Source organism: Mustela nivalis, assembly GCF_964662115.1.
Source record: "Mustela nivalis genome assembly, chromosome: 2".
NCBI classification, from domain to species: Eukaryota; Metazoa; Chordata; class Mammalia; order Carnivora; family Mustelidae; genus Mustela; species Mustela nivalis.
Window position 1 is genome coordinate 133174984 of NC_139021.1, and position 23584 is coordinate 133198567.

Below are 23584 nucleotides of genomic sequence, written 5' to 3' on the forward strand. Positions count from 1 at the left end.
TCCACAAAGAACTCAGCCCCAATTTGTGTCAGGCTTCTGAGTTTTTCCTGGTGTCTTTGGTAACTGAGTGGGGCAAGTGTCTGGGTCAGCTTAAATTTCAGGTCACCATTCAGCAAAGGGATGTCCTCCCCTTCTCCCTTGGCAAGTGGCAAGCAGGATCTCCACTTGGGACCCCGTCCTCCCAGTGTCCTCCTGCAGTGAGTTTCCCCCACACAGAGTAACTCTGACCAGAGACTTCTTTTTTTTTTTTTTTAAGATTTTATTTATTTATTTGACAGATCACAAGTAGGCAGAGAGGCAAGCAGAAAGAATGGGGCAAGCAGGCTCCCCACTGAGCAGCGAGCCTGATGCGGGGCTCGATCCCAGGACCCTGGGACCATGACCTGAGCCGAAGGCAGAGGCTTTAACCCACCGAGCCACCCAGGCGCCCCAGACCAGAGACTTCTTCATGTCCTCACTCCCCTTCCCCACTGTGCCCACCCAGAGTGACAGGGCCCAGAGCTGGATTCTGAAGTGGGCAGGAAGAAAGGCAAGGGGACCAGGGGTGGGCACGGGGGGATGCAGAGAAGGCATGCCATGCCGTCCCACCCCACTCAGCTCCCGGTGCACCAGTGCGGTGGGAGCCCCTTGGAGCCTCTCTAGGAACAGAAACCTATGAAAAGAAGCGAATTAATTCAATCACCCCAGAGGGAAAGAAGGATCTCTGACCCCATTCCAGGCATCCACCCCACCTTGCATTTGTGCAGTATGCATTTATTTGACACCTACAGTGTACCAAAAATTGTGCCAGACTGTAGGTACACAGGAGCCATCGAGAAGTCTAAGTTTCCTGCTGGCACAGAGCTGACAGTCTGAGGGAGGCAGGCAGGCAAAAATGAAACAGGAAGCCACGGCTGGGTGTGGAGGGACTAAGGAGGCATACAGCTCAGGGCCTACTTGGTCCAGAGGTCAGCGAGGGCCCTCTGTGGTTAGGCTGCTCAAGCTGAGACCAAAGGGTCTCTAAGATGATCGTGCCGGGGTGGTGGTGACTCTCATCCTCAGGGTAAGCTCCAGGCTTCCCCCTCTTCCCCTAGGCCTCCAGCAGACCTTCTAGATCCCCACACTACCTCCACACCCCAACATGAGGTGTGTCTGTGGGGAGCCAGAGGGTGGCCTCCGGCTGAGGGAAAGGAGGGCCTGGCTCTCCCAAGGCAGGCGACCCGACCCGGAAGGGACCATCCCTCCCCTCCTGCCTGCCCTCTGCTCGCCCTGGCCCCTGAGGGCTCACCGGCCTGTCTGCGCTCTTCCCCCCAGGCAACCGATGAGGACTCCCCTCCCAACAACCAGATCACCTACAGCATCGTCAACGCTTCCGCCTTCGGCAGCTACTTCGACATCAGCGTGTACGAGGGCTATGGAGGTATTTGTGCTGGGCGAGGGGCCACCCAGGGAGGAGGGGCAGTGGGCCCGAGCAGGGCAGTACACCCACAACGCTTGGGGGGGGCGAGGGGGGAGGTGGTGTCAGTCACCCCAGAGGGCCATCAGAAGGGGCGTGGCTGTCTGTCTCCCAGACACCCTGGACAAGCCAGGGAGCTGCCCCACAGCCCATCAGTCAGGGTGAGGGATACAGGCCTGGGATCGCCCTTCTGTAGGAACAGCTTCATCTTTCTCTGGGTCTCAGGCCATGGGCAGCTCCGCATCTGATATTACCACAGTCTGCAGGGCCCCTCGTTCTTACCCTGGCTGCCTGGCCAGGTCTGTGAGGCAGAGGCTTGTCAGCTGCGCTTCCCGATGCTCTGGGCCCGCTTCAGTGGCCTCATAGGCAGTGACCACTCCCTGCTGGGCTCAGGCACAGTCCCAGACTCTGGGCCTCACCCCGACGGCCCTCCTGGGACTCCTGATCCCCAGGACCCAGGCAGGGAGTAGCAGCAGCAGCCTTCAGCTCCAAGATCTTGAGACAGCCTTGTTTCTCAGAGGAGGGGCAAAAAGGCCCAGAGACAGGGAATGACTTGCCCGAGGTCATACAGCAGAGGGACAGACGGACACACATGTGATCTGGCTCTGGGTTGCTGCTCCAGCCTCTTCCTTCAGCATGTCTGTCTCCACACCAGAACCCAGCCTCTCTGAGACCCTCGACAGTCTCCCCTTACCGGTCACTCCCATGTCTTTGCTGAGTCTGTTCCTTCTGCCAGGTAAACCTTTCCTCCCCGTCTCTTTGCTCTGCCTTCCTTTGGCCTTAGGCTGGTCATTTGGACATCCCCTCCTGTGGGAAGCTTCCCGAATGCTTGAAGATGGCATAGGTGACCCCAAGGCAGAATGGATGCACTCTGGGTGACTCTGAGTCCAGCGCTCCCTCCTCCTGTACCCCACAGTCAGGTCAGGGAGACGAGGTCACGGAAACTACGGTCCTCACTCCAGATGCTACAGCCCTGTGTTCTCTCTCAAATCTATTCCCTGCCCCTCAAAGACCTGAAATGTCTTTGCCTACTGGCATACCCCAGCCTCTTCGTAGCTAGACCCTCCCTTAGGTTTTATATCACTAAAGCAAATATTTAACTTCCATTTTCCGTGTAGAAAGTGGTGATTTCATATTGTCGTAATGCCCCAGCAGACCACCTATGCCCCCCACTTAGGAGCCCATATGCCTTCCCTCTCCAAGCAGAAGAGTACCTGTGGGAGAGTTCAGGCATGTGCCGCAGTGGGGACATCAGAAGGCGGCATCTCTCAGCTGCCCCCGGCTCCCCCTCACTTCTGCCTGCCTCTGGCTTTAGGGCTGTCTTTACCCCTTTCAAGCAAAGTTCTGCTGAGAGTAAAATTGGCCACACCTGAGGGTCCCCCCAAGGGGGTCAGCAGTGCCCAGAGCAGGCTGCTGGACAGGATGGGCATGGAGAGCCCATGGGGTAAAGGGAGGAGGCACCGGAGGAAGGAGAGAGAGGAGAGAGGCCTTGGGAGGGATCAGGCAGGGCCAGAGAGACTGAGGAAGGAGCTGCCGTCTGCACCCCACTGTCGGCATCACCCCGGCAGCCCTGAGGCTGGGCAGTGAGTGCATGAGCTTTCTGCATATCTGGAGCTCCCTCCCAGATACTAGAGAGCCAGAGGCATGACCCTGCCCTCCAAGAGGCTTCCAGGCTGATGGAGAGTGCCGGATAAGTGGGTGAGACAGACAGACAGATAAGCAGGCAGTAGCACCTACTGGGGGAAGAGCCTGGGCTCTGGATTCAGGGAAACACAGGCTCAAATCCCGCCTCTAACACAGTGCTGGCTGTGTGACTTTGGCCAAGTTACTGAGCCTCTCTGAGCTTGGTTTCCTCACCTGTAAAGCGGTGGTTACATTACCACCAAGACAGTCAACACCAGCTGTGCTCAGTATTGTGCCTCACCAAAGTCAAGACCACAAGGCTCCAGGAGTTCAGAGCCGGTGGTGGAGGGTGGGGGGGGGGGGTGCGGAGAATGAGGCAGAGCTGGCCAGCCTGTGCCAGCCACAGCCTCTCTGCCCAAAGGAGACCCCTGGCTGGACAGGCATCTAAAGTCTGCTTATAGAAGGCCTGGGGCCATGTTCCTGTCATTTCAGTGATCAGCGTGAGCCGTCCCCTGGATTACGAGCAGATACCCAATGGGCTGATTTACCTGACGGTCATGGCCAAGGACGCTGGCAATCCCCCTCTGAACAGCACTGTCCATGTCACCATCGAGGTGTTTGTAAGTACCCAGGGTGCTGGTCTTGCCCTTTCAGGGTAAAGGGTAGTGAGTGTTGGGCTTACCTTCCCAGGGTAAGGGGTGGTGAGTGTTGGGTGCCCTGCCTGAACCCAATGGTGTCAGACTGTGTCCCTACATCCTTGGCTGTCCCTGCAGCTCGGGGAGTCACTCAGCAGACTGTCCTGCAAACTTCTGCCATCGCTGAGCGGCCAAGCTGCCCCCTAGCTCAGCCAGGAAGTCCAGGCCCTGGGATGTGAGAAGAGCCTTACCATCATACTCTAACTTCTTTAGGGGGGCTCAGGATGCCCGCTGGTGGGGAGCAGGAACAGGGGCTCAAGCAGGAGGAAATGTCATGGGATTCCGTCGTGTAGAGCCATGCTTTGTGAAGTTGAAGGGAAATTACAGGGAGGTCATCTCTCTCCTGTCTCTTTCTCTCTATATATCCCCCTCTTCCCTTTCTCTTTCCTTTTTCCGCTCCTCTGAAGATCTAAAGGGGCCTGAAACCCAACCACAGCTGGTCTGACATGAATATCAAACACACGGTAGTGCTTTCCGTGTCTGAAATTATCAGTCACTGAATCCATCTCCAAGCCGGTTCATTTGCCCCGTGCTGCCCCACTAGCGATCCCAGGGATGCAGATCATGGTCTGAAGGGGGCACCCGTGGCCTTTCCCCACTGTGCATGTGCAAGCACCACCCCCCACAACCCCCATCTCATAAAGGCTGCTGCCTGCGGGAGCCATGAGTGTGTGTTGACAGAAGAGTTAGTGCATTTCAGACTCTAGGAAGATTAGATCAGATGGGAGGTTAGGAGATACACTGTGATCTGACGTGCGCTCTGCAGAACCTCCCATGCAGAAGTGCTGGATGACCTTTCTGTCCCAGATGGCTTCACCGGCAGCCTCTGGCGCTGCCCCATACCTGGCTTTACCAAGCCTCATCCTCTCAACCCAGAGCAGAGGCCCAAGGGCCAGCTGCCTGGTGGGATGGTCCTTGTCTGGGCAGGGAACCCTATTCACTTGCTCCCTAGGATGGACTGGCAGTGATGAGGTGGAGGGTGATGCCTCGGGGGGAGCCCTGCATGTGGGCAGCCAGGAGGAGGATCTGGGGTGGCATCAGAAGGTGAGGCTGTGAAGAACCAGCAAAGGGAAAAGCAGAGTCTGGGGTCCCTCGCAGGTTTCAGGGAGTGGTGGGAGGCTGGGGGAGGGGCAGCCGGGAAAGAGGAGATCCACAGAACCCTAAACACTCACGGCCTGCCTTTTACCCACAGCCTCCCACTTTGAAGCACCAGGGCAGGTGGGCACCAAAGAAGCAGAATGCATTCCTTGTCAATTATGACCCCGTCCTTGAGTTCCTTCTCCACGTGGCCCCAACCCTAGTTTACCCATCTTGATTAAACACAGCCCCCAAAGCGCCCCAGTCCTGGTCACACTCCCAAGCTCGAGCGACCCACCATTTTCACGTGGTTGGTATTGTCCGCTCAGGCATGGTGACTTTTCCCAGTGAGCAAGGTGCAGCGGCAGGGATGGGAGGGAACAACGGTGTCTGTGAAACCTGCTCCCCTCCTCGAAGAATGGAGGAAGGAACAGAGTTTGGGAGGCATATGGCTCTGAGACCCAGCTCTGCCACCCTCTAACTCTATGACCTGGGGTCCTAAACTCTCTTTCTCAACCTCAGTCTCTTCATCTGCAAAATGGGGATAATCATGGTACCACATCATGGTATTATCATGAGGCTTGAGATCACGCAGGTGGCTCTTGACACCTGTTATGTTGGCTGTCGTCGCAGCTGGTGGGATGGTCGCGCATACTGTCAGCAGCATCTCCGGTACCAATGGAAATTTCCAAGAACTCAGCCAGACAGAGAAGATGCACTCTCAGTTTGGGGGAAGCGGATGAGGGAGAGGGTGAGAATAGGGGTGGAGTCAGGAAATAAGTTAAGGTGATCTACACCAGCCCAGGGATGGACAGGCAGAGTTGGCCACGTGGAAATTAAAACTTTCCCAGTCCCATTCCACAGATGAGGCAAAAGATAGCAGGTCCAGGATCCCCAGGGCCTTCCTCTCTTGAGTTTGCTCCCGGTCCTGGTGAGCTAGGATTGGAAGCCTGACCTGTCTGACTCCTGAGTTCACATCCTTTCCAGTGTACTCCTAGGCCTGAAGCCTCGGAAATCCCTAGCTGCGTGCGATTGAAACCAGTACACCTCACGGTTCGCGTGGATCTCCTGGAGATCTTAAATTCTTCTTTAGCGGACCTAAGCAGGGTCCGAGGCTCTGCATTCCCAGCCAGGGCCAGGCAATGCGGAGGCTTCAGGTCAGGGGACCACACTTTGAGGAGCAAGGCCTTCCAAGGTCGGCCCCGATGGGATCTTGAAACCCAGGGACTGCCCCAAACCCCAGCTTCCCTCACCGGTGACTCAGTTAAGAAACCCAGAAAGGGCCTCTTCCTCCTTTCCCCTCGGCTTCTCCGGGGGAGCCCAAGCAAACAGGAAGAGCGTGGCCAAGGAGCCAAACGAACCCTTCGTTCACTGTGAATAAAAGAGGGGTCAGCAGCCTTCACTCCCTCCCCGAAGCCAGACAGCAGAGTCTCCGTGTGCAGGGCTGGGTTGGGGGCAGGGATCCACCGGGCCTGGAGCTACTTGAGCCCAGCAGAAAGGGTCATTTTCAAATTCCCTCAAAGCTGTCCTGCAGACCAGCAAGGGCCCCACAGTTTTCCTCCAGGTATGCTCTGGCCCTGACAGCGGGGAAGGGTGGGGCGGGGGTTCTGGCAACAAAGACAGGAGCCACCTTGGCTGTGAGGGACCATACTCCCTCAAGCAGGGCTTTGGGGTGGTGTAGTCACTAGTCACTTTTGTCTAAGGACCACACTTGAAAAGGTCATCGCCTTTGGGTTGATTTTGCACATGGGTGATTTTTAAGTAGCTGTCACTTGTCTAAGCTGGCTCCTCCGTCCACCAAAGGGATTTTCTCTCAACGGGGGGCGAAGATGAGAGATGAGAAGTTCACAGCAGCGTCTCTGGCACTGGTTGGGGGTGAGGCGAGGCAGATCAGGGCGGGAGGCTCCTGGAGGAGAAAGGGGTGGGGGATGGGGGACGCCAGGTGATTCCTTTTCACCCACCGCTTGTTGGTTTTTAATAAAGAAGTCAAACTTGGTTTGTAGATTTCCCATTAGGGGACAATAAGCTTTTGTAGAGGGAGCCGCTGAATTAGAACTAATAGCGAATGCAGTGCCAGGTTCCGGGGAAATATCACCGCTAATAAGTTTCTGCCTCACGCTCTGTCACTGACATTCTCGGCGCCGTCTCGCGCAGCCAAGCGGAAGGCTTAAATATATACATATATGGGGCATTGGCTCCTGCACTGGGGGGATGCCTGGGCATGCTTTTGGGGCACTGAATGGCAGGCAAGCCTTCACACCGCCAGTTCTCCAGGCAGGGGGGTGGGAGGGGGGAGGTGCTGCACAGCCCAGAGCCCGGGGGCAGGCTGGGGAAGAAGAGCGGCATTTCTTTCTGGGTACTCGCAGTCTGCAGTTCCGGTAGGATGGGGTTCTCGGAAGTTCTGAGGCGTGGACAGTCAGCTGTCATGCCTGTTTCACTTTCATTGCTGCTTGGGTATAAGTGATGCTAGCAAAAGGGGCTTCTAGGGGAGTCTGCCCCTCAAGGAGCTTCCAGGTCTGTGAGGGAAGCCTGTGCTGTGAACACTGCAGCCAGGAGACTCCCCAGGGGCTACCACGCCCAGGGCTCCCAGGGGAAGGGGAAAGGCTCAGGGTCAGGGGGCCTGGGGGCTTCCTCCAGAGGTCAATAGAAAGAAATTCATGTTGAGTGCTTACAAAAAGCAGTGGGCGAGGACCAGAGTCTTCGAGGGCATCGAGATCGTCCCGAGAGTGGAAGAGGGAGACAGAGGAGCAGGGGGAGCAGGAGGAGCAGGAGGAGGCCAAGTCTGGGCCGGTTCAGCCCCTCAGCCTTCACCAGCTCCTGGCCACTGTGTCACCGAGGCTGGTCTCTGGTGGAGGCAGGATGGGATGAGGGACTGCTGGAGAACAGGAGGTGGTGGGCTCCGGGCCAGGCTTTGCCCCAGTAGGTGGAGGAGCAGCTCTGGTTCCTACCTGCGCAGAGGGGCCTGGAATCCGGGCTCTAGAAACCAGGAACTTTAGGTCCGGGTGTCCCTTTCTCCCTTTCCTTCTGGTGGGAAGGGTCTTAGAACCTTCCATCACCATCTTAGAGCTGCTGGGAGGGAAGCTTCAAGCGGGCACCCCCAGCATGGAGGGTGCTGAGCTGAGCAGAACAGGAGTAAAGCTTGGAGATGCACTCGAAAACCAATGGGAGAGAAGGAAGCTGAGAGTTCTAGGCAACCCTACCACTGCTGCCTTTTCCATCTTCTGGCTCTTCTGTGTATCTCCAAGGCCTGTCCTCCCTCCCCAAACTGTAGCCCAGCCAGGGGAGCACCCGCCGCCCCATGACACCCCACCTGGCTCTGGTTAAACATGAAGGCCAAAGCTCTTCCGTGCCAGCCCCGCCCAGCCTCCCCTTGGGCAGCCGACCAGCCCTGCTGGCCTCCCTGGCTCTGACAACCTGTTTCCCTTCCGTCCAGGATGAGAACGACAACCCGCCCACCTTCAGCAAGCCTGCCTACTTCGTCTCCGTGGTGGAGAACATCATGGCAGGTACAGGCCCCGGTGAGGGGGGAGGCTGTGGAGGCAGGAGGCCAGCGGGCACACCCGTGACAAGTCTAGTCATCTGCCAGCCAGCGGCTGTTTGCAGGGCACCCACTATGTGCAGGCACTGTGCTGGGTGCTTGGTCCCCACTCTCCTTCAGCGGCTCTCCAGCAGGGGAGAGAACGGTCAGCAATCAGTCACAGAACAAGCTTGATTAAGTGAACATGTGCAGAGAGGACTGAATCATGTTGTGAGGCCAGGCTGGCTGTGTTCCTATGTGAGAAATAGAAGGGGACGCTCGTCTCTTGGCCATGAATTTGGTGGCAGGGTCCAGCTTGCAGACCCGGGACCCCCAGCTCTACATTCGGATTCCCCAGGGACCCGCTGTGTCCTAGGGGCAGGCTGATAGCTCACCCTTACATCTAGGGTGGACTGTTCTGGTGGGAGAAAACCCCAGGTGAGGAATTGCTGCTACATCTGGAGGATGACCTTCTGTGGCACCATGGGGCCTTCTCAGGAGAGTCTCTAGATACATTCCTGTGTTTGAGGACTTCCTGGGTGGGTCCCAGGCTGGGCCCAACCCACCCTTCCCTGTCCCAGTCAGGCATCCCCAGGAGAGGATCTCTCTCCGGTCCCCCTGCTCAGGGTAAGACTGGGGAGCCAAGGCCTTACACTCCCTGGAAGGTGCCAGAAAGACCTGCCTGTCTCACAGCCCCCTGCCTGGCCCCTTAGACCGCTGGGACTCCTGCTTCATCCACACAAGAGTAACTCCCATGTGTGGCTCAGTAAAAGCTGCCGTGGGCCTGTACCCTGCTTGTCCCCAGGGTCCTCACCAACAGCCCCATAAGCTGGCTTTCCAGGTAGACCCATTTTATAGAGGAAGAAGCTGAGGCTTAGTTGCTAGAAGGTCCCCTGGGATTCCAGCCTGGGCACCATGACTCTAAAAGGCCACACACTGAATCTCCTCAGTGTGGCCATTAGGTGGCAATGGGAGACAATTGGGGGGCTGGACCCCACAACGTGGAGTGGCCTCAGGACAGGCCGCTTTCAGGGTCTCTGGCAAAGGCCGCTGGAAAGGCTGATCCCCTGACCCAGGGTTTCACAGAAACGGGCATGACGGCGAGGGCCTTAACTAGATATTAAAGAGAAAATAAAAACCCTTATCAATTTCCCCTTGTGAACAAGATGAAACAAGACCAAAATTGAATACAATAAACGTGGAATAATTTAATATAGGGCTTCATTTCTTTTTGACTCAAAGTCAAAGATGGTCCACCTGAGTGTGTTTTCTCTGGTGAGCTGCCAGAGGGAGGTGGGGGAGAGCAGTGGAAGGGTCCCTGGGGGTGGGGGATGGGCAAGAGCAGCAGGTGTAATCCCCCCTAGGCTCCGGGACCCCCTCCCATGGAGCCTTGTCCCCACGCAGCCTAGGGAGCTCTGGGGGTTAAGCCCACTCTCATCCCTGCGTGCCCCAGTGGCAGGTTTCCTGCCTCCTGAAGGCTGGTCAGCAGGAGGTCCCAGGTCTTGCTCCCCGGGCCTCAAGCCACAAGCCTAGGTTGAACATTTCCCGTTTGTCTCCCGGAAGGAGCCACGGTGCTGTTCCTGAATGCCACAGACCTGGACCGCTCCCGAGAGTACGGTCAGGAGTCCATCATCTACTCCTTGGAGGGTTCCTCCCAGTTTCGGATCAACGCCCGCTCAGGTGAGCGCTGTGGCCCCATCCTCTGCGCCTCGGGCTGACTCCCCATGCCTGGCCCTGGGTCTGCCCCTGAGCCAGGGTCTCCCTCCCTTTCCCAAGAAGCCCTCAACTGAAGCATGCCAGCTTTGAGCGCCTGGTTTTATCCCTGACATATGAACTAGCGTGTGATTAGTGATCTTACCCCCGCCCCCAAACTGGAACATGAATGTGTCCGCAGAGGATGTCTTTCAATGGCAAGGAGCCTTGTTATGTTTAGCATGTGTTCCATTTCGCAAACAGCTGACTAACATGCCACCCTACAGGGATCTCTTAAGCCTCCACGTTCCCCTCCCTCAGCTGCTGACCCAGTTCTTGAACCCTGGCTCCTCGTCTTAACACAGCATGTGCCTTGGTTTCCCCCCCTACACAATGAGGATGGTCATTTTAGGGATGGAGTGTGGAGCCCGTGAGTTGTTACAGGGAGCACTCCTAGAGTTGGCCCTGGCACGCAGCAGGTGCTAACACAGTGACATCTTCCTCATCGTTGTCTTTCGTCTTTTCACCCAGGGGCCCTTTGGTGAGTCCCTGGCCCCCTGCTCAGTCCACAGAGCTCTCGGCTTTCTTCCCCCTTGTCCATGTGCCTCCCTCCAGATCCTTCTCCCCTGAAGCTGGGTGGCAAGGGGGAGGAAAAAACAAAAACAAAAACAGGAGACTCCAGGTCACAAGCTGGGAAGGAATATGAGACCCCTGGACATTCATTCACATGTTCATTCAGTGTCAGTGGGGGCCTGCTCTCCAGCAGGTGCTGGGTTCTGGGGCACAGGATGGAATTAGACACGGTCTTCCCTCATAGCGGTTCCCATGCTACTTAGTGGTCATACAAGGCCCTCCACTTCTAAATACCCATTTTTATATTAGGTAAGGGCACTGAAGGTACCAAGCAGGCCCGCCCTGAAGTCTCAGTGGCCCAAGACAACAGAAATCCTGACCCACCCAGCTTTCCGATGCCATGTTCCGTGGACAGCTTTGATTGAGCATGGTGATTCTGGGACCCAGGCACCTTCCATGTTGTGGCTCCAAGGTCACTGGCAGGGGAAGAGAGCCTGGAGTTCTATCTGAGAAGATGTGTATGGGCCAGGACTGGAGGTGACAGAGGTCACTTTGGCCCACATCCTCTTGGCCAGAACCAGCAATATGCCTAAATGGAAGGCAGCCTGGGGAAGTCGTCTCCGGCCTCCCAGCCCCTGTGCGGCAGACAGTCTAGCCTGGGAAAGAGAGCAGGGGTCTGGTGGACACTGGCCAGCCCTGCTCCAGGGGCTGGAGGAGGCTTTAAGTCTTCCTGTGACCCATGCCCATCCAAGTCTGCCTTCAGGCTTTCTTTGATTCCCTTTTCCTGGAAGCGAGGGGAGCAGAACGTACTGACATGTACAAGGCGGGACCTGTCCAGGGCCGTCCTGAGCCTCTCGCTCCACCTCTGACACAATGGGGGCCTTGTTCCCTGCTCGCAGGAGCATCCGTCCCCAGCGAGCCCGCACTTCCACGGGGCTCAGAATCATACCATTCATGGGCATTAGCCGGAGCTCAGACAGCATCACGCCCGTCTACCACCTTCACCGCTCTCGGGCAGGTACCAGCATCGCCCTGAGTTTCCAGGTGGCAGAACTGGTGCATAGGACGGAGAGGTGAAGCAACTTGACTGAGGACTTGGAAAGTCTGAACTTGGGACCCCGGGGCTCAGGCTTTAACTGCTACATGATATAAGCCACGTTAGACCCCTGAGCGGGGTGGGCGCTCTGACCTTTCAGCACCTGGCTGCCTCCCCAGCGAGGGACCACATCTCCACCCTGGGGCCTTTAATAATGACATGGACATTTTCTTGCTGCCTTTACATGACTCTTTCAGCAGGGAAGGCATAAGTCTTTTCCTCCGAGCTCCTCGGTCAAATGAGCCCGGCCCACTCCACAAAGGAGGCCTTAATTGGATCTAATTTCCCAGACAGGAGGAGCCATCTATCATGCCGACAAGTTCATGTTTAAAACTTTTTAGAGATTAATTTCTTCCTCACCCTGCCAGTTAATTGACACCGCCCCAGCATGGGACATGGCCTGGCGGGCCGACCTTTGCCTGTCTTTTGTTTCTGGCCTTAGCACCTTCGCTGCCCGGTCCCCACTCCCAGCTTCCTGCTCAGCCCTGTGCAGGTCAGAGGACAAACCAGTGTGGCAGGGAGGGAAGGATGAGACCATCTGGTCAAGCTCCCTTGTTTTATGGTAGAATAAACCGAGCATGGAGAAGTTGAGTAACTTGCCTCAGGGGGTGCAGCTCAGGCAAGGGGGGTAAAAAAACAAAAGCAAAAAAATGGATGGTGTACAGCCCCTGCCTTGGGGAATTCTCACAGTCTGGAGAAGGCAATAAGCATTTCCCACGTGCTGGGAGCTTTATCCGTAGCTCTGTTAATTATTTAATCTTCATAAGAGCTCTGGTTGGAAGGCATAGTAATTTCCCTTGTACAGATGAGAAAACTGAGGCTCAAAGAAATTAAGTAACTTTTCCAAGGCCAAACATGTAGAAAGGGCCATAATTAGAATTCGGATTGGGTTTCACTGTCCTCAAAGCATAGCTCTCTGCTGCGGCCCAGGTCAGAGGTAAACGGCCTGCCTACCACCACCATGGGCAGGCAGGGACCAGCTCACACCTGCTTCTGAGAACCAAGTTCAAGCATCTCCTCCACTCCTGGTTCCAGGCCATCAAGTCAGCAGCTTGCCATGGCCCTGGTGGAAATCAGCAAATGCTTTTTTTCTTTTTTTGCTTCCTCTGGGGATCCGGTTATCAAAAACCAGCACACCACTCCACACGTGACCAGGGTGACCTCTGTGTTTCAGTTACACCAAAATACAAAGAAAAGCCAAAAACAGATTGATTAGTGGTCAGTTTTAAGTGTTTGTAGTTAATGGAATAACTCGTTTGTACCCTAAAAGAAACCTCAAGGTAATAGAATCATGTTATAAGATCATGAGGAAATTATTTTATAACTATTGTCCATGCATTATGGGCTGATTAACAAGTAATGAGTCAGAACACGTGTAAAACACATCCTACGTTACAGGGTCATGTCTGTTTCTTTGTGACTGTCTGTGAATGAACAGTGCCAGGCACCGTTCTGAGCCTTCTATGATGTTGACCACATTAATCCCCCGACAGCCCTCTGAAGTAATTCCTATTGCTTTTCCCTTCTGACCGGGGAGGAAACTGAGGCACGGAGGATTTAAGTAACAAGTCTCAAGGGACAGTGCCAGTAAGATCATGTCAGAAGTCTAAAAAAGAAGTTTCTTGTGACCGAGCTTGAGGCCAGGGTGCTCCCGTCCTAGTCCCCAACCCCTAACCCTGTCACCCGCCATGCTGTCCCCCATACAAAGATATTTCCCCATCAGGGGCTTATACTGCCACCTCGGGCATTCCGGTTTCCGGGGGCATGGGTGCTCCCCCCTCTCCCCTGCAGGGCGCCATCTCACACCCCCAGCACGTGCACAGATACGGAGACACACACAGGCACACCTGCTGCCGGATCATGCAAATAACGCTCATGCTCTCCTTCCTTCCCTGCTCTCTCCCTGGCCCACCCCATGCCTCCGTCCCGCAGGCGAAATCACCACCACCTCCCTGCTTGACCGTGAGACCAAGTCTGAATACATCCTCATTGTGAGAGCCGTGGACGGGGGCGTGGGCCACAATCAGAAAACCGGCATCGCCACTGTGAGTGCCCACCACTCCCGTGCCCCCTGCTCCCCGACCTGAGCCCAGGTGCTGCTCCCTAGACCATCTGCAGGTCGCACCTGTGTCCCGATGCAGTGCGAGTCGGGGGAGGGTGGCAGACGCCAACTTGCTGTCAGCCCAGGTTAACCCTGGGGCCACTGCAGCTAGGGGGACGAAAGGCATGCCCTCCTGGGACATGGGGGACTCAGGAGGAACAGGTGTCTTTCCCTGTCCCTAAAAGACCAGCTGGGCAAGTAGGAGCTCGGGGCTCCTACAAGGAGCAGTATTTCTGCCAGAAAGGGTGGCTCCAAACAGAAAGCAGGGTCCCTAACCCTGGTGCTGAGAAACAATGCCTAGGCTTCCCTACCGTGAGTAAGTAGGACCCATCAAGGCTCAGAGCCCCCAGCCAAGGGGGCTGCCCCACCAAGATGCCTCAGGTATAGGAAACTAGAGAAAGGACATCTGAGGGTACTGACTGAGCTCTGGGCTGCAGAGGAGACAGGGGGCCCGGAGGTTTGGGCAGTAAGAGGCAGGAAGCCCCCTATGGGAGAATAAGTAGGAAAACCCGCTGACTGGTCGCCTCCTTCATCCTGCTTGCTTTCTCTGACTCTCCCTCAGGAGCCATCCCTGACCTCTCTGCCTGGCCCTCACCCTACCCACAGCAGCTGTGCCCCATTCCTGCCTGGCCATAGGGGTGGGGGACAGTATCGCTTGGCCAGGGACTTGGCAGAAAAATCCCCAGAACCCCATTCCGTCCTGGGAGGCCCCTGCTAATAGGATTCTGAGCCATATAAATAATTTACCTGGGTGGCAGGTGAGCAGGGAAATTGCTTGGCTCGTAGCTGAGACTGAATCTCAACCCCGACCCTGTCCATCCCTTTCCGCCAAGCCTGGGATAGGTGAGAGAGGTCCCCAGTTACAGGAAGAATTTCAGGGGTCATTGCATTCATTATGCTTCCTGATGGGACAGCACCTGAACTCTCTCCCCCTGGGGGGACCTGGCTCCCTCCTGTGCCCTGAGGCCCCCAGTGTAGATGGAGCCCATGGATTTCCTGCTGAGATGCCCCATAGGCCCCTGAGTATGACCTCTCCTGGGCCCCCCGCACAGCTCAGCCGGGTGCCTCCCTCTCTGCCCTTCGTGGCCCCCGCAGGTGAACATCACCCTCCTGGACATCAACGACAACCACCCCACCTGGAAGGATGCCCCGTACTATATCAACCTGGTGGAGATGACCCCTCCAGACTCTGACGTGACCACGGTAAGTGGTGGTGGGACGGCAGAATGCCAGGCAGCCCTTCTCAGGGCGTCTGCCATGCCGGCCCATGAGGGACCGACGGGCTTCCTGCTTCCCTCTGAGCCAGCCCACGGAGCAGACTTCCGGAAGCTCTCTTGCATGGCGGAAGGTAGTCAGAGGCTGTGGGAAAGTCCTTGCACCGTCCTCAGAGGCAGTGGGCTGCTTCGGGCTTTGTCAAAGGGAGCACAGGCTGCCGAGGGACAGGGCCCAGGCAGCTAGAGCTGGTTCAGCTAGTCACCATGCTTGCGGAGACCCCGGGACTCAGTCTGGGCCCACAGGAGAGCTCCCGCCCTCCCCTAGCAAGGCGCCAGCCACCTCCTCAAGTTATACAACATAGGTTCTGTCCCCCCACCTTTCCTTCCCCGCTTCTGTTCCCCACAGGCAGGCCCCCAGTGGGGTGTTTGAAGTTCGCCCAGGGATTTTCTGGCCTGGAATATTCCAGGTTGGCACCCCCTGGATGCGCTGTGTGCAGGGATAGGACTTGGAGTGAGGAGCAAGGGAGACATGGCCAAAGTCTCAGGAGTCTGGTCGGGAGCCAGCATCCTGGGGAAGATGAGGAAAGCCAGGGCTGGGCACCCCACTTGATCGGCTCTGGGGTTCGCATCTGTGATGTAGTATCCTCCCCCATTTGGCTTCATGTGAGGTGGTTTCTCCCCAGGGTCCAGCCCCAAAGCCACTCAGCCAGCTGAGACAGGCATGAACCTCATAGTTGGTGGTAACCCAGCATATCGAATGCCGGCACTGTGCGGGGCGCTGCCCGAGGCCTTCCTCTGAATTCTCTCTCACCCTCGTAATGACCTCACGGGGCAGGTGGACTCATGACTACTGTCGTACTACAGAGGAAACTGAGTCTTGGAGTTGGAGGGGTCTGGCCCAGGTCCCAGAGCTAGTCAGAGATTGTATCAGGATGTGAACCCAGGTCTGTCTGACTTGGAAAGTGCCTGGCCCAGCCCTCCATCTCCGCTGGCCCAGGGTGCCGTGGCAGGAGGCTCAGGTCCTGAGCGAGTGTGGGCGGGATGGGAGAAGGGAGGGAAAATTTCACACCAAGCTCCACAGGAAGGCTGCCCCACTCTGGCGAGGCTTAGCCTCCCCATTTGGACCCCTCACCAACCACAGCCAACCGGGACAGAGTCTATAAGGGAAGGATGTCAGCCTTGAAGGAAGCTTCTTGTCCTCCTTTCCCTATCGGAATGACTCTCTGCTGGTGGTTGGGCCCCCCTTCCAAAGATTCCAATAGGGCCTGGGTCAAGGATCTGGAATCGGGTTTTTTGCAGGCCCGGTGGGAGGGTTCTTTGAAGCACTACCTTAGGCCAGTTCCTTAGCCCTCTCTGGGGCTTGAGATGGTGGGGGTGCTCTCTGCTGCCATCTCGTGGGCACTTGGGCTCTAGCCAACAACTCCAGTCTGGGACCCCAAAAGGGCTTACCTCGGAACACCTCTCTGGTCATCTCCTACCTTTGCTTTATGTCTCTGCAAAAATCCTTCCAAGGGACCTGAGGGGCAGGTGAGACAGGTGTCCCTGGGAGAAAGTGGCTGCGTGGGCCACCAGCCCGGAGAGGCCATTTTTGAAGAATCCACCTGCCAAAGGGGTTTGCTGGACTGGGACTGCGCTTGGCTTGGGCATTTTCCAGGACCTGGTCCCCCGTGACCCTCTCCAGGTCTCCAGCCTTCCTCACAGCTTTCTGAGCCATTAGCAGGTTGGGACAACGGGCTGGAGGCCCGCTACCCAGGGCCGTGTCACTCTCCAGCAAACTCAGCAGACCTTCTTTGGACACCTGCCGTGTGCCAGGCCCCATGTTCGCCAAGCTCGGAAGTAGAGAGAGCAGCAAGGCTCCCCTCCATTTCCAGGGAGTTTCCTGTTACCTTCCTGCTGGAACCCACCACTGGTTCCCATCTCACCCTGTGTTAAAGCCGTAGTTCTTACCAAGCGGACCTGTCCCCGCTTTACCTCTGGGGAGATGGACGTGTGAACCCACCACTCAGTGAGGGCTTAACATGGCCATTCCTCCCCTGGGGTGGGGCAGCTACAGACAGGGTGGGGACTCCCAAGTATTTGTATCTGAGACCTGAAAACAAAATGTCATGACTCAAGTTCAAACAGAAAATGACCAAGTCAAAATTAGAACCTATTACATCAAACATCTACCAAATATATTATGACGATTAGGTTTTGAAAAAATTCCATTGCATTTAAGGACAAGTTGTAGGTTAGATCTTCTAGAATTCTTAAGATTTTCAGAATTCTCTGGAATTCCCAGGTATGTGTGAATGGTGGCCAGGAAACCAGAAATCAAGAAGCCCATACATTAGTCCAATTTGTCATGGCAAAATAATTTCAAAAGGAGTAGTCATAAAGTCTGGTTAAATTTTATGGTTTGTAGGCATTTATATGTGGGTATGCTGTATTACCTTTGGGGACTCCATGAGGCCTTCTAAGGCCACACAGTGGCCCTGGGTGAGGTAAGAGCTATGGCTGAGATGGAGAAAGGGAGTTAGGAGGGCAGCTGACCCAGAGGTGATGTCAAGGAGGAGGTCATGTTTGCATAGGGGCTGCCCCCTCCTGACACATCGTCCCACCACTCTTCCCACACTCAGTACCCCCCACCACACACGCTGGCCTCTCAGCCTCCCAAACCCAATAAACTCTTCCTCCCCTCAGAGCCTCTGTGCAAGCCCTTCCCTCCCCCGCCACCAAGGAGAGCATTCCTCTCCCTCTGCCCCCCACCCCTGCTTTTCTCAGGGCTGCCTCTTTCTCCTCTTCCTGCCCTAGCCTAAAATGCCACTTCCTCGGAGAAGCCCTCCCTGACCACCCTGTCTAATGGGGCTCTGTCTGCTCTCTTCACTGTTTCTTCCGGAGCTGATTCCACATCTGTGTTTTTTTTTATTAGGTTGCTAACTCATTCAGAGGCAGTGTAGCTTAGTGATTAAGCAGGCAACCTCTGATCCCAGAATGTCAAGGGTCTAATCTCAACCATGTTCCTTTCCAGCTCTGTGACCTTTGGCAAGTCACCACACCTTTCTGTGCTCTGATTTTTTTTTTTAAAGATTTTATTTATTTGACAGGGGTGGGGGGCGAGGAACACAAGCAGGGGGAGTGGGAGAGAAAGAAGCAGGTTCTCTGCTGAGTAGGGAGCCCGATGCAGGGCTGGATCCCAGAACCCTGGGATCATGACCGGAGCCCAAGGCAGACGCTTAATGACTGAGCCACCCAGGCACCCCTGTGCACCAACTTTCTTATCTAGAAAATGGGGCTGGTAGGGGTCCCCACGTGATAGAGTTGTAGTCCCTACTTAATGAGCCACACAGTGAGTGGTAAATTCATGGTAGCTGTTGTCACCACGCCTCCCGTGCTGGAATCCTATCCATCTTGTCTGCTGTTGAACCCCAGTGCCTAGCACGGTGCCAGGTGCATTGTAAGAATTCAAACATTGGCAAATGGTAGTCATTGGTGGACTTCATTCATCTTTCTTCCCCGCTTCACCTGCCCCCCAGCTCTGCCAGGTCCCGTCAGGTCTTCCTTGTCAGAAGGAGACCAGGGGTGTGCCCCACAACTCTCCCAAACGCCAGTGACTGCTGAGAGCTGTGTGCAGACAAGCGTGTGCCTGCATCCCGGGACACAGCGAGCTGTCCCGGCATGCGCGTCGGCCTGCGCCCGCCCCGGCGTGAGCTTGCTGCTTGGCCCTTTTCCCTTTGCAAGCGAGGTTTTGGCCCAGCCCTCCCTCCGGGCTCCCACAGGCTCCTTCAAGGACCTGGCTGATGGGCATTGATTTAGAGCCTTTCAAAGCCCTCCAGCAAAATAAGAGAGGGGTGAGGGAGAAAATTATTCCCCGTCAGGCCAGGAGAAAAACGGCAGTGTGACACGGGAAATGAAGAGGGAAAGTGGTGAGACTCTACGCAGTTGCCTGGCGGGGAGCCTGCAGGAGGCTAGCCGCAGTCGGCCCCCCTCTCCTGTGCCTCCTCCCCACCAGGGAGTGAGCTGAGAGGCAGAAGCCAGGGCCCAGCCCCCATTTAGGGCCCCTTGGAAGCAGCTACCCAGGCACCCTGGGGCACTCACCCTAGGGGCAGCGAGAGATAAGGAGAAGCCCCCCACTCTCCACCATGTAAAATTATCTCTGCACATTCAACAACAAGCTGCTAGCCTAGAACAGGTCATTTAATTGCTCTCTGCCTCAGTTTCCCCATCTGGAAAAACTGGATTAAAAACCTTCCTCCTCTAGAGAGAAGCATAGTAGAAATACAAGCTTTGCCGGTCTCCTTTGTCAGCGAAATGACTTGCCTGGCTGAAGTGACACCGGCATGCCTAAGGGCCCCACCTCCCGTTGTCAGCACAGGGGTCCCCTTTGCAGAGGCTGAGGAAACTACAGTGAGTGACGTGCTCCACAGCACAGCAGGGGCCCCTCAGGCCTGCCCCCTGGTGCTGCCAGGTGTAGGCACTCCCCTCCCACCTCTCTGAAGCAGGAGGGCCTACGGGGCTCAGGGTTCAGCGTCAGCACGGCCCCCTCTCCCTGGCTACTCCGGACCTGGGGGCAAGGTGGAGGCCCTCGGCCAGGGCAACCCATCTCTCTGTTCTGGTCTGCTGATCCCAGAGATACCTCCGGCTGGGGACTAAGCCAGAGGAGGGACAGATTCTGCTGCCAAAGCACAAAAGTCCCCACATCAAGTAAGATGAAGGAGCTGACAAGGCCAGGTTGTCATCACTGAGCATCCTGGAGTTAAGAATGACTGATGCGGCCCTGGGGACTGGGTCACCGCCCCCCTCCCATTGATGCGGCCCTGGGGACTGCGGTCACCGCCCCCCTCCCATTGATCTTGTCCCCTTCTGGTGCCACCGTGACCTCTGCCACACAGGGCAAAGGATGAGCATGGGGGTGAGTCCTGCTGCTGTCCTGGGACCTTGGGAGACCTCCACAGTGGAAGCTGGGTCAGCCTCCAGGCTGGCGCTGTATGACCTTGAGGCTGGCCCGTGTCCCTTGCTCAGTTCTGCTTCCCCCTTGGGGGAGGTAGATGCTAGGGAGGTTTTCTCCAAAGCAGGAGATTGGCAGGCATGGGGACGGGAAGAGAATGGGTTGTGGGGGTTGCCCTGGGTTAGGAGGGCACTCAGGTTGATCCCTTCACAGGGTGAGGCTTATAAGTGGGGAACCAAGTCAGGGGGCCTGGAGAGTTAAAGCCCCCCCCCCCCTTCTCAGACAGGGAGGCTCACCCTTCTTTCTTCTCCGGCCTCTCCCAACCCACAATAGCCCCAACTTGCTGGGACTCACCCTCTAAACCTGGTGGCCTTGTCATCCGCAGGTGGCAGGCCTCCTCTGGCTCCCTTCCCCCGCCCTGTCATTCCTGATGTCACAGAAGACTAATTCTTTTCAAATTGCCTCACAGAAAGTCCAAAGGAAGGCAGTTCCCCAAATTCAGGGTTTCGGATTTTTCCCAAAGCTCAGCCAAATGTTCAGCCTCTTCAGCCCTTCCCAGCCTCCTGAAGAATTCCCAGTCCCCAAAGAATTCCATGATCATGGACCTACTGGGCATCCCCTGCTCCCCCAAAAACCCATGAACGTGTTGCCCCACACATCTGGAAAACAGTGACACAAAGATGTGCAAGCAGCGTGGCCTGCTGACTGCTAGTGTGGGCTCTGGAGGGACACAGGGTCATTTCGGGCTGAGAGACCTGGGGAGCCTCGCTGAGCCTCCTGTGTGAAATGGGCATAACTGTAGATCTCCTCCTCCTAGGGCTGTCCCCACAGTACTTGTACTTGCCGAGGGCCGGGTATGCATGGGGTACGGAGAGCTTCCCATAGATCGGTGTGTGCCAGGTGTTGCTTCTAGAAACAGAAGGCTGGGGCTTAAGTGGGGAAAGGGACTGGCCTAAGGGTAAAACTGCGTGGCCAAGGAGCTCAAGACTTCCACTGCTGACCCATCTCATGAACTTCCTGTCTCCCATCCCCCATCAGAGCCCCTGTGGAGCTGGGAGGGAGGGAGGGACAGGGGTGTGGGCTCAGGGACACCCTCCGCAGCTGGGCTCAGTGGAGGCTGGGCTCCCTCCCGGGCAGGTGGTGGCCGTGGACCCAGACCTGGGGGAGAACGGCACCCTGGTGTACAGCATCCAGCCGCCTAACAAGTTCTACAGCCTCAACAGCAGCACCGGCAAGATCCGTACCACCCATGTCATGCTGGATCGGGAGAACCCCGACCCTGACGAGGCGGAGCTGATGCGCAGGATAATCGTCTCTGTCACTGACTGTATGTGTCCCTTGCAGACCCACACACCTCGGCGGGGGCCCCTGACTCTCAGGGTACTGGGGGCCTCTCCTGATGACCTGTCCTTTCTGGGTCGCGAGGCCTGGGTACAAGAGGGCCGTGTCATGATCACTAAGAATGGGGTAATACCCTCTTGTCTGTTGTGAGCCCCAAAAGTACCCTCAGGGGGTGGAGGTGGCAGGGGGGCGTGCAAGGCCCAGGCTGCTCCCTGGAGGGACCCCTGGGAGGGAGACCTCACTGAGTCTGCCTCCCTCTCCCCACTCTCCCTTTCTTCCTGTCCCTGTCTCTTTTGCACCCCTGTCTCCCTCTCCCTGGCACCCCCAGGTGGCAGGCCTCCTCTGAGAGCCACCAGCAGCGCCACGGTGTTTGTGAACCTCTTGGACCTCAACGACAATGACCCCACTTTTCAGAACCTGCCTTCCGTGGCTGAGGTGCTCGAAGGCACTCCGGCCGGGGTCTCTGTCTACCAGGTGAGTTTCTCTTTCCTGGCCTGAGCTCCTGATCTGTCTCCCTCACCTCGTCTCACCCAGCCAACAGGCGGGCAGAGGAGGCCCTGGGCGCCTGGCCTCATGCTGAACACTTTGCAGGGGTGGGGCAGGGGAAGCCAGCCAAGACCATCGGACAGGTCACAGTCTGGGCCAGGCTTGGAGAGCCAGTGCTCTGAGAGAGGTAATGGAAGGCTTCCTGGAGGAGGAGGGGCTTGAGCTGGGTCTTAAAGGACAGGGGGTTTAGAGAGGTGGAGGGAAAGCACCAAGGGAGAGGACAGAATTCTGGGAAGGCAAGTCAAGCAGGTCCTGATTATGGAGGTCTGGCCCAAGGCCCTCAATAGTACAAGCGGTAGCTGGTTCTAGATCATAGAGAGGGTTGATGGGTGTCACCCTGGCACCCTGCTTCTACAGGCAGGCCACTCTCCCATCAGCCCCAGAGCAGCTCCACACAGTGGGGGGCACCCTCTCCACTTGGCAGGAGGCTTCAAGAGACTTGTGGCCAAGAAGAGGTAGGGCCTAATCTTGAACCTGGCCCTCTGCCTCCTGCTCCATCACCCCCTGTCAAGGAGGCCCTGAAGGGGCTCATTCTGGAAAGATGATGCATGCCTGTTTAGAAACACCAGAAGGCCCTCATGATTAAGAGCATGGGCTTTGGAGTGCACCCAGCGTGAGTGTGGATCCCAACTTCTCCCCACTTGTGTGCTGTGTGACCTAGAGCAAACAACTTAACCTCACTGGGCCTCAGTTTTCTCACCTGTGAAATGGGGTTCATACTAGTACCTGCCTGGCTGTGCTGTGGGGATTCAGTCAGACACGTGTGTGCAGCAAGGTGGCCCTCGGACTGCGGAAGTTCCCTGGTGGCTGATGGGCTCATGATCTGGTGTCTGGTGTGGGGGGTTATACCTGAGACACAGCGGGATCTGATGGCAAAGGGTTAGCCTGATTCCACTCAAAGAAGACACAGTTTTTTGTCAGGATGACACAGTGAGTCACCTTGGTGATGCCCTTTGGGCCCGCTGTGCCTCAGTTTCTTCATCTGTGAGAAGAGATTAGTAGTGGTCTTCAAAGGTCCCAGGGAGCTCTCTCTCCAGCAGGACATTCTCCCAAATGCCCAGCAGAGGGAGCTACAATCCAGGGAACAGCAGCCAGTCCCTGAGGAGCCCCCTGAAGTAGGAGGGGGCAAGTGGGTGAGAGAGCCCCCCAGCCTGCTCTCCAGGGGCTTGCAGACAGTGCAGCTTCTGAGTTCACAGAGGATCTAACTAGCTCAGGCATGAAAAGATGGTTGAAGGAGCTGGAGCAGTTAGCTTGGGAACCATCCATAGATATAGGAAGAGGGTTCTGACAAGAGCCATGCGTTCCAACCCCCCCACCCCACAACCTGGATGGATCGTGATTTCTGTTGGGATCTGTGGAAGAACTTTCTCCAGGAATTAGAGCTGTTTGCAGATAAATTAGAAGTAGTGATCCCCCCATCGTGGAAAACATTCAATTTGAGAAGACATCTTATTGTCCGGTTTGTTCAATGTGAGTTAAGCTGGATGATCTTGACATTTTTCAATCTTGAGAATCTGGACTTAATCCTGGTTATTCACATTCTCTCAAAGTATCTGAATCCTCTTCTATGAAACTTTCTGTATATCAAGGTCTTGAGTCAGGAGAACTGTCCTCAGGACTAGGGGTGCAGACAGCAACAGTGTAGGGATTTGGGGAATGCTTGCCTACACGTGGCCTCAAACGACGTTTTCAAAATAATACATCAGGTGACTTAAAAGTCACCCCTTTCCATCATCTTGTTGTCTAA

The 23584-nt window shown here is 56.2% G+C and overlaps 1 protein-coding gene across 6 annotated transcripts in view; it reads left to right on the forward strand.

Moving 5' to 3' along the window:
- The window catches only part of CDH23 (cadherin related 23), a 396562-nt gene that overhangs the window by 267243 nt on the left and 105735 nt on the right, over window positions 1-23584 (forward strand). For 3 of the 6 annotated variants that reach the window (XM_082715695.1, XM_082715696.1, XM_082715698.1), the window contains exons 1-9: window positions 867-1042; window positions 1294-1399; window positions 3551-3678; window positions 8264-8336; window positions 9911-10027; window positions 13641-13753; window positions 14905-15012; window positions 21088-21277; window positions 21620-21765. In XM_082715695.1, coding sequence (XP_082571821.1) covers window positions 3616-3678; window positions 8264-8336; window positions 9911-10027; window positions 13641-13753; window positions 14905-15012; window positions 21088-21277; window positions 21620-21765 — 810 coding nt within the window. In that variant the 5' untranslated portion in view covers window positions 867-1042; window positions 1294-1399; window positions 3551-3615. Of the gene's footprint in view, window positions 1-866; window positions 1043-1293; window positions 1400-3550; window positions 3679-6161; window positions 6395-8263; window positions 8337-9910; window positions 10028-13640; window positions 13754-14904; window positions 15013-21087; window positions 21278-21619; window positions 21766-23584 lie in introns of those variants that run through there. The other 3 variants (XM_082715700.1, XM_082715699.1, XM_082715697.1) reach the window with 2 other exon arrangements.